Source organism: Diabrotica virgifera, chromosome 2 (genome assembly GCF_917563875.1).
Source record: "Diabrotica virgifera virgifera chromosome 2, PGI_DIABVI_V3a".
Lineage (NCBI taxonomy): Eukaryota > Metazoa > Arthropoda > Insecta > Coleoptera > Chrysomelidae > Diabrotica > Diabrotica virgifera.
Window position 1 is genome coordinate 26,113,715 of NC_065444.1, and position 13,474 is coordinate 26,127,188.

Genomic DNA, 13,474 nt, shown 5'->3' on the forward strand with positions numbered 1-13,474 from the left:
AGGCTTTACAACAGCCTTCCACATATAATCAAGGAAAGTCCTTCGTTATATATTTTTAAGAAAAGATTAATAAAACATATTAAAAATCATCCACTTAAGTAAAAGAAAAGGAAATCAATTACGAATTACAGCGGTTCATTAAATTAAATTGAAATTTTTTTTTAATTTGATGTAATATGGGTCCATAAGAAATTGTAAATAAGTAGGTCTAGTTGAATGTTTAAATATATTTATTATGTTTTTCTTTTTATGTAAAGTTTTAATTACAGTTTTTGTTTTGTTGTTAATGTTTTTTTTCATAGGTTTACTATATTGTTAGTAGATTTGATCAGATTACTACTAGTTACCTAATATTAGTGTCATTGGTGTAATTATAACTATTTAAATATTTACATTATTCATAATATTCCATAAAATATATTGTACTTCCACATACAAGCAACTCCAGTGCTTGCACTGGTGTTACTTCTGTGGAGATTTCTGTTTATTAGTTAAGTTTTGTGGCTTAGAAATATTTTGTATTCATAAAAGATATTTTGTATTCATGAAAGCTAATAAACATTATCCAGATTTAGCCATACGGCTCACACTCCCTCTAAGGGGAAAATTGACTCATCCCAGATACCTACGGTATCAAAAGGATTGAGCTCTGGTGGGACTCTTTCCGTGTTATCGAGCCCTAGGTGACTTGGAATGCAGGTGTATCTCCCAGAAATTTTCGTACGCATCTGGCCGTCGCGAGTAGTACAGCTTTCTGCATGGTCTTATAAAGATGTTCATTCAGACCCAGCTTTTTTATGCTTTCGAGGAGGGTCTTCGGAATGACTCCAGTAGTAGACATAATAATCGGTATCGTCTGGGTACTTTGCATTCTCCATTGCCTCCGTATTTGAATTTCTAGATCTCTGTACTTGGCGATCTTTTCAGTAAATTTACTACGTAGATTATTGTTGTTAGGTATCGCCACATCAATTAGTGTTGTTTGTCTTGTTAATTTATTAACTAGTACGAGGTCTGGTCTATTATGTGCCACTGTTTGGTCTGTGAGCACAGTGCGGTCCCAGTATAGCTTGTAGTTGCCATCCTCAAGCATACTCTCAGGGACGTATTGATAATACGGGAGATGCTCTGTTTGGAGAAGTCCCAGCTTGATAGCTATCTCTTGATGAAGGATTTTTCCCACTGCGTCATGCCGTTCCTTGTATTCAGTTGCAGCAAATGCCTGGCAGCCCCCTGTAAGATGTTGGATGGTTTCTTGGGCTTGACATCCATATCGGCATCTGTCGTTTTGAACCTGAGGGTCTTTGATGATATATTTCAGGTAATTTCTGGTTGGTATAACCTGATCCTGAATGGCCAGTAATGAACCCTCCGTCTCAGGGAACATCTTTCCTGATGTCAACCAGTAGTTCGACGCTATACTGTCGACATAATCTTGGCTGACTTCATTGGGATGTCGCCCGTGCAGAGGTTTACCCATCCAGGCGCGCACTTTTTCGTCCTTAGTAAGGTGGTTTATGCGCATTTCTGGTTCCCTCAGTTTGATCGGTGTTGTGTCATCTACTGCGCAGATAGCGCGATGTAGAGTAGATGTCTCAGCCTGCATCTGAAAATAAGTTCTTAAATTAGCAATTTGTTTATCTAATTGCTCACCTATATCCATAAGTCCTCTTCCTCCTAGATTCCGTGGTAATGTTGTTCTTTCTACTGCACTTTTAGGATGGTGTTTTTGTGCCTTTGTGAGGTGTGTTCGTACTTTTCGCTGAAGAGCTTCTATATCTGTTTTTGTCCACTTAACAATACCAAATGAGTAGCTAAGCGCGGAACATGCGTAGGTGTTTAGTGCCTTAAACAAATTTCTACTGTTAAGGTGTGAGCGAAGCAGCTGTTTTACCCTTCGTATAAACTCAGTAGTTATCTCTGTTTTCATTTGTTTATGGTCAATTTTCCGCGCTTGCTTTACTCCAAGATATTTATACATATCGTTTTCACCCATGGCCTCGATGTTCTGGCCATTTTGCATATCGAATCCTCCGGGCTGTACTTTTCCTCTGACTATATTTAAAATACGACACTTATCTAGTCCGAAGTGCATATTAATATCATTAGAAAAAGTTTCTACAGTTTTTAGCATCTCGTCGAGTTGGTTTCGAGTGGAAGCCATTAATTTCAAATCATCCATGTACAATAAATGATTAAGCTTCGCCACCACATTGTTGTTATTTTTTATGCTAAAACCTGCATCTGAGGAGTTCAATAGCTGAGATAGTGGGTTCATAGCTAGACAGAACCACAGAGGACTCAACGAATCTCCTTGAAACAGGCCCCGGCTGATTACGATATTTTCAGTTTCGATGTTACTTTCACCAGGTATTTGAAGGTGAATTCTAGTTTTCCACTCTGTCATTATATGTTGTAAAAAGGTCACTATATTATCATCGACTTTATATATTCTCAATATATCTATAAGCCATTCATGCGGCACTGAATCAAAGGCCTTCTTGTAATCAATAAAAGCAGTAAATAGATTCCTCTTTTTGGAATATGCTTGATTAGAAATGACTGAGTCGATGATAAGTTGTTCTTTGCAACCCATGGAACCCTTAGCGCATCCTTTCTGTTGAGGCTCTATGATATTGTTCAGAGCACAGTGTTGGTAGATACGCCGGGCTACACAGGATGTGACCAATTTATACAAAGTTGGAAGGCAAGTAATTGGGCGGTATTTTGCTGGATCTTGGGTGTTATTTTGATCCTTAGGTATTAAATAAGTGGTTCCCTGAGTTAGGAATGATGGTATATCCTGCGGATTAGAAATAACATGATTAATTAGTGTTGATAAGCATTCATGAGCACTCGAGAACTTCTTGAGCCAAAAGTTTTGAACTCCGTCTGGTCCAGGAGATTTCCAGTTATGAAGCTCTTTGATGATATTTGAGACTTCTTCAGTGGTGAAGGGTTCGTAGAGAGTAGTAGTGTAGTGTTGGCAGTTCTGTGCCGTATCTTCTATCCATCCAGCATTGTTGTTAAGAGCAGCTGGTGTGGAAAGTTGAGTTCCCCAAAACTCATGAATTTCTTCTTGGCTTGGGTAAGACTTATCGAGATTTTCTACGGTGGAATTGAGTTTCCGATAGAACGCCTTCTCAGCAGTCTCAAAAAGGGCATTGTCGGATTTTCGGTCGTTACTCACTTTGTACCTTCTTAGTCGTCCTGAATAAACTGAGAGTCTTTGTTTTAATGTATCCAGGCACTGTTGGGCTGTGTTGTTTTCTGGATCGTATCTTGAGTGTCTTGCAGTATTCCGTATTATTTCTTCAGCTCTCCTGATGACTCTTGTACTTCTTACACCTCGTATATATTCTGTGACTTGACCAATATCCCTACGCAGCAATTCAATCTTTCCGAGCAGTCTTTTTTCCCAGGGTGCAATTCTGTTACCAGTCCTTCCGTTGTTAGTACCCCGTCGTGTTCTGATCTTAACGCCCATTACATTAGCAATTGCTGTTGCTGCACAGTAGATTAGCATGTGCAAATATTCTAATGTGTGGGCTTCTACGACATAATTGGGTAGGACTTCAGTGTTCACAATTTGTAACAGCGCCCCTAGTTTCTTACAAGAGTTTATTCGTGGTAGAGGTGGTCTGCTAAGTGGGTTCGTTCCATTAAACTCCTGTACAGCACGTGCCATTTCGCTTACTAGGTTATCATGTAGCTCGTTGTTTTCCTGCTCTGTATTGTCAGATTGAGTTTCTTGTATGGCAAGCTCAGGAATCTGTTCATGAACTTCATTGGGGACTTGATCTTCAATTAAAACATCGTTATGAATCTCCCGTTCGACTTCGCTTCTGATGATATTGCGTCTAGTCTCTGGGATAAGGTTGTTTCTTATAATTACCCGGTATTGGTCTGATACTCGTTGCTCCGATACTTGAATATCTGGGTACGTCCTGCAAAATTCGGCATACAGCTGTTGTCGGTAGCCGATTGTTTCTTGGCCGAGGTTTGTCACCTTGTAGTAGAAGCGCAAAATGTTTTCATTAATGGACACAGTCCATTTCATGCGCTGCCTCGGCCGTCCCGCTTGAGTGAGCGCCGGCTGATGATCCAGCGCAGCACCTTCGGCGGGTGGAGCTCTTGTTGTTGTTTGGCTCGCTTGTGGTTGTGGTTGGGCTGTAGCTGATTGTATGACAGGGGCCCGCCTCCTCAACACCCTGCCACCGACGTCCCGCATGCTGTCACGTCCAGCGCCGGCTCCAGACGTGCCCTGGCGATCCCCAGGCAGCGATCCTAAACATACATTATTATTCTCCATTCTCATAGGTGTGCATTTTATACCTACTGCCAGGTGTCAGTTTTTGTTCCACGGCAAGTATCCCTGCTACTCTCTGGGTACTGGCGCTACGAATACCCAGAAAGCATCCCCCATTCGCAGGGGGCCGCGCCTGATAGAAGAACTGACAAAAACTCCCACAGGTAAACATTATTATTGTTTCACACTTTCTACGGTGGAATTAAGTTTTCGGTAGAACGCCTTCTCAGAGTTTTCAAAAAGTGCATTGTCACATTTTCGGTTGTTACTAACTTTATACCTTCTTAATCGACCTGAATAGACGGAGAGTTTTTGTTTTAATGTATCCAGACACTGTTGGGCTGTGTTATTTTCTGGATCGTATCTTGAGTGTCTTGCAGTGCTCCGCATTATTTCTTCAGCTCTCTTAATGACTTTTCTACTTGTTACACCTCTTATATATTCTGTGACTTGACCAATATCCCTACGCAGTAATTCAATTTTTCCGAGAAGTCTTTTTTCCCAGGGTGCAATTCTGTTACCAGTCCTTCCGTTATTAGTACCCCGTCGTGTTCTGATCTTAACGCCCATTACATTAGCAATTGCTGTTGCTGCACAGTAGATTAGCATATGCAGATATTCCAATGTGTGGGCTTCTACGACATAATTGGGTAGGACTTCAGTGTTCACAATTTGTAACAGCGCACCTAGTTTCTTACAAGAGTTTATTCGTGGTAGCGGTGGTCTGCTAAGTGGATTTGTTCCATTAAACTCTTGTACAGCACGAGCCATTTCGTTTTCTAGACTATCGCGCAACTCGTTGTTTTCCTGCTGTGTATTGTCAGGTTGAGTTTCTGGTATGGGAATCTCAGGAATCTGCTCCTCAAGGATTTCATTAGGGACTTGATCTAAAACTAGCTGTTGGTTATTAATCTCCCGTTCGACTTCGCTTTTGATCGTATTGCGTCTAGTCTCTGGGATAAGGTTGTTTCTTATGATTACCCGGTATTGATCTGATACTCTTTGCTCCGATACTTGAATATCTGGGTACTCCCTGCAAAATTCGGCATACAGCTGTTGTCTGTAGCCGATCGTTTCTTGACCGAGGTTTGTCACCTTATAATAGAAGCGCAAAATGCTTTCGTTAATGGACACAGTCCATTTCATGCGCTGCCTCGGTCGTCCCGCTTGAGTGAGCGCCGGCTGATGTTCCAGCGCAGCACCTTCAGCGAGTGGAGCTCTTGCTGTTGTTTGGCTCGCTTGTGGTTGTTGTTCTTGTTGTTGGGCTGTAGCTGTTTGTGTGACAGGGGCCCGCCTCCTCAACACCCTGCCACCGACGTCCCGCATGCTGTCACGTCCAGCGCCGGCTCCAGACGTGCCCTGGCGATCCCCAGGCAGCGATCCTAAACATAAACCATAATTCTCCATATTAATGGGTGTGCATTTTATACCTACTGCCAGGTGTCAGTTTTTGTTCCACGGCAAGTATCCCTGCTACTCTCTGGGTATTGGCGCTACGAATACCCAGAAAGTATCCCCCATTCGCAGGGGGCCGCGCCTGATAGAAGAAATGACAAAAAACTCCCACAGGCCACAGGTAAACATTATTATTATTATTATTATTATTATACAACCCAGTGACGTCACGACGCGTTTTGGACCACCTGTTTTAATTTGAATTTTTAATCGTCTTTAGGGGCCAAACGAAAGACAAACAAAACTTTTTTTATCTTTGATACATGTTTTAAATTATGTTCTGTGGTGATTTATAACATTTTTTTCGAATTTAAAAATTTATGCAAGTTCCCTATTCAGAGTTTCGACCCACCCTGTATACTAAAATTAAAAATTTAGCTATACTAATAATTCTTAACAATAGTAGACTATATTAAAATCATTTGAACATAAATAGAGATTTTGATCTCAAACTATTACAATTCTACAGTGTGTGAAAGTTGCTATGAAATGAATAAAAAAAACGTAATTATCTTTTAAATTACCCTGTATAATGTATAATATTACAAAACCATATTTTAGGAAAGAAGAAATCAAGGAGAATCCAAAAATGTAAAAATATATAGGGTGTCCCATTTAAAAAAACGAAGTTATAAGCAACTTCCGGTATAACCGGAAGTACCAAATAGATGAAAATATTTTCATTCAGTTGCCTTTAGTTCTCGAGATATTTCTAATAGGCCCTTTATCTGCCTCACCCTATATACAGGAATGTGTAGCTCTACATTTTTTCATCATACTGCTTGATGGAGCTTGTTCAAAGTTTCATTATACAGCTTTGGGTTGATGTAAACTGTATGAACAAGGATCATTCATGGTAAAAAAAAGTTAGCAAAAATTAATGGCCTCAGGCTGATTATTATACTTTTAGAAGGATTGTTAACTAAAAACGCCATAGTTTAATTTCAATCCTTAAAATCACAGTCAAATACAAATGATAGGAACTGGTCAGTGTGAAGCTTACAAAATAACTACAGGAGACTCCCTCTATTGGGACCATGCAAGTTCGGCAAAGCGACACCTGGTTTCTACGCTCAGCAACATTTTCACACTTTTAATTACATTGGCCAATTATATTAGTCCTGGTTACTGGATAATTGTCAAGGTCATAGTTAAAAAAAAAATAATAAGACAAAGTAAGATTCAGGTTATGTTATTAAAATGTAAACAATTGTATGTAGTAAATAAAATTAGTTATTAAAATGCAGTATTGCAAGTAAAATACAATTACATAATTAAATTTACCTTTATATAATAATTGCATATCATATCAACATTGTGGAGCAATATACAATTTTTCTTCTTCAATGACAGTAGGTATGAAATGTACGTCAATTTGACAATTTCATTTGACAATATGAATTATTTAAGAAAGTTGAAATATTTCTCCGCTATTTGCATACGATTGTTTCTCGTATACTCTCCAAGTACTTGCACACCGTGAATAATGAGAACTGGCAGACTAGACTAATTACCTCTGTATAAGCCGATCTCGTTATATCAGACAACAATAATATTGTGCATACATATAAATATGTCGACGGTTGAAAGGCAAAAGTTACCAAACGCCAATTTGGCGATACTGACATATATATATATATATCACTGAAATCAGAAAATTTTTCTGCGTCGATTGGTTGTATCCTCATGCAGCTACGATGAAGTTTTTGTCGCTTGGTTACTTAAAATAATTGACATTTTTAACAATTTTCGGCGACCAAGCGACTAGAATTTTGTAAATTTAAGAACAACTTTCATTTGGTACCTCTTCCATTTTAATCATTTACAGTTAGTAAGTTTTTATTAGATTGTATTTTAAATGTTGGGCATGTAGTGATTTTTTACAAACAATATCTAGAGTTTTTAAAATGCTTAAGAAATTTTACCCTACCCGAAAATTTTGTTTTTGTCATTTATTACTTTTTTTCGCACATTAATTGAATACCATTTTTGTTTAGTTGATTATATCGAGATGTAACTTTCTTAAAAAGGATCAATAGGTCCTTCTTTCTACCGAAAATAGGTCGAAGTTGTCGCTTGGTAATAATTTACCTGCCGTTTTTTATGTTTTTGTTGCTTAGATATAATATTATATTTCTTTAAAAAGGAAATTTTATCATTATTGCACGTAACCTGTTCCGCCGTTTAGAAGGGCTCCAAATCATAGTTTGATTTGTAGTTAGTAACAGAATACCGGTCAGTGTGCTTCGAAATTGTGGAATAGCTAAATATAATGGAGAGTAGAAAACGAATACATAACATCCTAAACCTAGCTCTAGCAAGAGCAGGGGCATCTACCAAAGATTTACCTTCGGTAAGTCCCCATATTTATAATATTTTAGTGTTTCTTATACTATATTAGTGTTTGGTGTTACTAACTTCTTCTTCTTCTGTAAGTGCCGTCTCCTAATCGGATGTTGGATATCATCATCACTATCGTTACTCTATCTACCACTGATCTGAATAGTTCTATAGAACTGCTTTTAAACCAGTGCCTTAAATTCTTCAACCATGTCACTGCCTTCTTCCTATACTCAATCCGCCTCTTATATTTCCCTGTATTATCAGTCTTAGCATTTTATATCGCTGTCTCCTCATTGCGTGCCCCAGAAATTGTAACTTTCTTATTTTTAATGTGTTTATTATTTCGGATTCTTTAACCAATTCTCGCAATACTTCCGTGTTCGTTTTCTTCTGTGTCCATGCTATTCCAAGCATCCTTCTGTAACACCACATTTCAAATGACCTTAGCTTATTTATGTGTTCTTGTTTTAATGTCCAGCTTTCAAGTCCATATTGCAGTATCTACATAAGCTAAAGTCTTCGTAGCAGATAACTATTTTCATTTTTACAAACGCTTTACTGTTATATAAATAGGTCACTGGTACTTAATAGAAATATCTTAGCATTTGCAAGTGTAGCAGTATGCCAAGAAATCAGTAAATATTTCAAATAAGAAATTTATACATATTTCACTGATCATGCATGTCGTATAGATAAAGACGACACGATTCAAAGTAAGATTTGTTATTAATATGATAATTACTGTATATTATATTTTTTAGTGTTCTAGTTCAACCATTTTACCTGTTACAAAACATGAATGATTTTCGGATAGGTCATATTTCTGAAAATACATTCAAAAATTTATGGGGTTTAGTCAATTTTACCAGTTCCGATAATAAAAATTAGTGACTTTCAGTATTTTTTTCCAGTTGAAGGTAAAAAAATATAGTCGGTTGGTAACTTTTTCCTGGTTGCGATTTAGCAGAAAATATTACTAACCGACACTATTTCATAAAGTATTAAAAAAACAGATAGTCTACAAAGGGTAGTTTATAAAGTATCTAAACTGCATTTAAAGTTCGTTGGAATTATGACAATAAAACCACTTAATCATGTTTTATGAATTTTTTTCCAAATTTTCAATCTTTAAACCGCTCTAGTGTAAAGTTAGCCAAATGTCGCTTGGTCATTTTTACCTTTCAGCCGTCGATGTAGTTTTCTAAAACATTAACTTCCTATAGTGAAGCTATTCCGAGCAATAAGGCTTTTCATTCACAGTCATTTGTTTTGAGCTTCTGTCATGTGTCGTATAATATTAAGATATCTATGTCATACGACTTTGGTTTGTATCATTGGTATATACCAATAACGTATGAAGTCGATATATTAATTTAGACGACACATGACAGGAGCTCGAAACAAATGACAATCGATGAAAAGCCCTATATAAGATGCTAAGTATTGTGCTTTTTTTCTAAATATTTTTTCAAAATGGCGCTTTTTAAAAAGAGTAGGTGGATAAACAGGAAGCAGTTTGACAGGCCGTGGAGTTTATTACATCACTGGCCTTGATATAGGCAGATTTTAGGCATTTCTGTATACAGGCAGCTGTACAACTGTACATACAAAAACAGGTGATCTCATTTTCCCTCATTATAACCAAAAATGCGTCGTTATAGAGGAATTTCATGAGCCACCTAATGTACTTCTTTATAAGCGAAACCCTGTAATAAAGAGTATACAGTGATATGTAAAAGCTCAGTTGAAATGTTACAATTTATTGTTTGCAAGGCTAACCTGACCAAAGATGCCTTTAAATTTAACAAGCTTGTAAGTATTACTTGTCTTACCTGAGACAGTTTCTGGTTCAATCCTCAAGTCTCCCAGATCATGGGAGGTAGAAGGCTCACTTTTTATACAATGTCTAGAGCTTGAGTCATCTTCAAACTCATCCTTAATTTCAGCTTTTACCAACATAGCTATTAAAATACGAATTATTCAAAACAATGTCCCAGATCTGTACACATGCAGAAACTTAAATCTGCTTAAATTTTATGTAATTATTGTATAAATATTATACTCACACTGTAAGGTTGCCATTTGCCACTGTTAAAAAATTGAAACACATGAAAATATCTTATTATAAGAATCACTATAATCAAATTATAGGAACTTGTATTTATATTAATATTAGGATATCTTCGAAGTGTAAAAAGGTTAAATATTTGTAGTTATTGGAGGTGTATTTTAAATTATTTATATTCTAATATCTAATAATTTCACTTTACCCTACTTGCTACTTATTTGATCACAGTTTAGAATATTTATGACATATTGTCAAGTGTCATATCGTCCCCTTGGTGGTGACATCTATACATATAAGACTGAACTAAATTTCTTTTTAACTGTAGACATTACTACTTAGATGTCACTAAAGCTTGCTAAAGCACCGTGCTAAAGCACAGATAACAGGTGGCGATAATTTGTCCAATTCGTTCCTCTATTTGCGCATGTGCAAGCAATGTCATGTTGAATTTCGTGCCAAAATTTAAATCATGTGCAGTGCAGTGGACCGATCACGGCTAAGAGAAAAAAGATTATAAATAATATTATTATGTCTTCGTCTTCAACTACTAGATTTCATACTTTCATAGTACATATCTAAATGTGATTTTAGACAAATGTTAAGGCTGTATGACACTATACATTTTCTTGTATCATTTCTAATATCGTTTCTGATATGTCAAAAAAATGCATAGTGTCATACACAGATACAAGAAACGATATCAGAAACGATACAAGAATTTGTGTCAGGCACAGATTATTGTACAAGAACTGCGCCAATTTCTGCGCAAAGAGCAAAAACGTAAAACCTGCTGGTAAAACATCTAAAATGTCATAATTACTTACTCATAATTGCGGCTTAAATGAAAATGGGATAATGTATTGATGAATTTATTTGTGTTTTTGTAGGTATTATTTATAAATCTTTTATTGATACTTAATATACCGTTTGGTATGGACTACTGTTCTACTAATAACCATATATTTAGCTCCTAGTAAAGTTCAAACTATAAATTTAGGTTTCATGGTGCATAATTTTTTAATAGACGAAAATACAATAGTTCCTAATTTGGATCAAACTGAAGATAATTCTAATGCAAATATTTTAGCACAAATATCAAAACAAAATAAAAACACACATAATCAACCTCAGTCAACGTAAAATTCTGGTTAACATTAAAATGTTAATTATATAAAATTCAATATTTTAATTATATAAAAGTTTATAAATTTTATAAAATATTTAAAATCAGCTGTGTCTGTAGATGCAGTACTACCATAACGTGACACAGGGTGACAAACAAAATTTCGACCAATCACGTGCCGAATTTCATACAATTTTCGATACAAGAACTTGCATAGTGTCATACAGGGCACAAATGTACGTACAAGAAATGATACAAGAAAATGTATACAAGAAACGATATCAGAAACGATATTAGAAATGATACAAGAAAATGCATAGTGTCATCAGCCTTTAGGGTAGATTTTGATTAAATTATTTATCTTTTAAATACATACGTGGTAGAAACAGATGAAGCAAGTTTAAAATATAAAAAATAGGTTAGGTTAAATCAAATCTTAAATTTTTGAAAGATATTGGATAAGTAGATACGAATTAAAATGGACCGATGCCAACGGAAAAGACGGTATTTTAGAGTGTAGTGTGCTTAAAGTGCAATTAAAACAATTGATGGATTCCATGGTTACTTAGTGGAAATTCATATCTAACAATAAACACAAATCTTTTGTTTTCAATCTTCCCACAAGATTTATTTAAAATATTTGTTGTTAGTTCTGAAAGCTGGTGTTTTCCTTTTCCTTTCTTTTATGTGTTTGGCTACCTACATATTTGTTGATATCTTACCTGTATTATATATGTGATAAAGCAGGAAGGTAGGTACTGGGTTTTTTTCTGTGATAATAGCAAGACTAATTTCAGGGCTTTTTTATGCAGTTTTTGATTTTATATTTTGTTGTTTGTTCCTTGTACCCATTGTTTACTGCTATTTGTTGAATGATATACAATTCTATCATGAAGTTATTTATGGCATGGGTATTTCTGTCAGTGTACGTAACATATATGAAGGCTGCCAATAGGTATTTTCAGCTTTTTTCATTTGTTTAGAACTTCTGTTCATAATGTCGTATATTAATATTATACATGGATTATACGAACTATGACAAGCTCGAAACAAATGAGAAGCGTTGAAAAGTCCTATTTATGTTGTGTTAGGATGGGATGATGAAATGTGTCAGTATTTTGTATTAGATAAAAAAATAGCAAGTTGCCCGAATCATCATTGTAAATCAAAAACAGGGCTTTTAAGATATTAGACTTTGGGCATCCATTTATCCAACGCTGTAATAGGCATGAGGAAAAAGACAAGAATAAGAGAACAATACTTTGGGCAACTTGCTACTTTTTTTATCTAATACAAAATACTGACACAATTCATCATCCCATTCTAACCATATAGAGCCACCTCAGAAAATTTTACTTTTGTTTAAGAGGATCGGAACGTATTTTCGGCTGCAATGCTATTCAAATGGGGATTCATTTTTTTCAAATCCTGAGAAAACTAATAAGTATTTTGGAAAAATTTAAACGCAGAATGAAAGATTACGTTATTAGCGAGGGCCGAAAGTCCCTGAGAACTTCTATAATGTTTATTTTAATAAGTTACAGGGGTGAAAAAACTAAGAGAAAATTTAGTGTGATTTTTAAATTCAAATATCTCATTCAAAATAAACTTTTTATTTATTCTAAGGGACTTTCGGCCCTCGGTAATAATTTAGTCTTTCATTCTGTGTTTAAATTTTTCAAAAATATTTATTGGTTTTTTCAGGATTTGAAAAAAATGAACACAATGCCGTGGTAATATTTTCCAAATCTGTCTTTGTCTTACAACGCACTCAACCGAATATAATAATGTCAGCATATATTGTCAGTCAGACACTGACAATCAGTGACAATTTTAAATATTTGACATTGCATCGGGAATATTTTGAGAAATTGATTAAATATTATTGATATATAGTGTATTTGATAAATAATTGATTTAAGACGTGAACTTAATAAAAAGTTATTTATTGTGTATTATTTGTGAAAGATCCAAGCAGAGAATACATCAGATATATCCTGTGATCCAAGTATTTTGTTGTTAGAGATGTTCAAAATTGTAAGCGTTCCAAAATAACAACATATTATTAAAAAATCACTTTAACACTTTTCCTCTTTTCTCGATTGATTATTAGTTTTTGTTGTACAAATAAATTATTACAATCACTGAAAACATAGTTAGTGAAAAAATTATCACA

The 13,474-nt window shown here is 35.5% G+C and overlaps 1 protein-coding gene across 6 annotated transcripts in view; it reads right to left on the minus strand.

Annotated features, from left to right (window-relative positions):
- The window catches only part of LOC114332545 (zinc finger protein OZF-like), a 52,098-nt gene extending 40,945 nt beyond the window's left edge, over positions 1-11,153 (minus strand). For 3 of the 6 annotated variants that reach the window (XM_050643468.1, XM_050643470.1, XM_050643466.1), the window contains exons 1-2: positions 10,174-11,151; positions 9,940-10,068 (exon numbers count right to left, since the gene is read on the minus strand). In XM_050643468.1, coding sequence (XP_050499425.1) covers positions 9,940-10,068; positions 10,174-10,189 — 145 coding nt within the window. In that variant the 5' untranslated portion in view covers positions 10,190-11,151. Of the gene's footprint in view, positions 1-9,939; positions 10,069-10,173 lie in introns of all 6 variants that reach the window. The other 3 variants (XM_050643469.1, XM_050643471.1, XM_050643472.1) reach the window with 3 other exon arrangements.
- Positions 11,154-13,474: the final 2,321 nt, after the last annotated feature.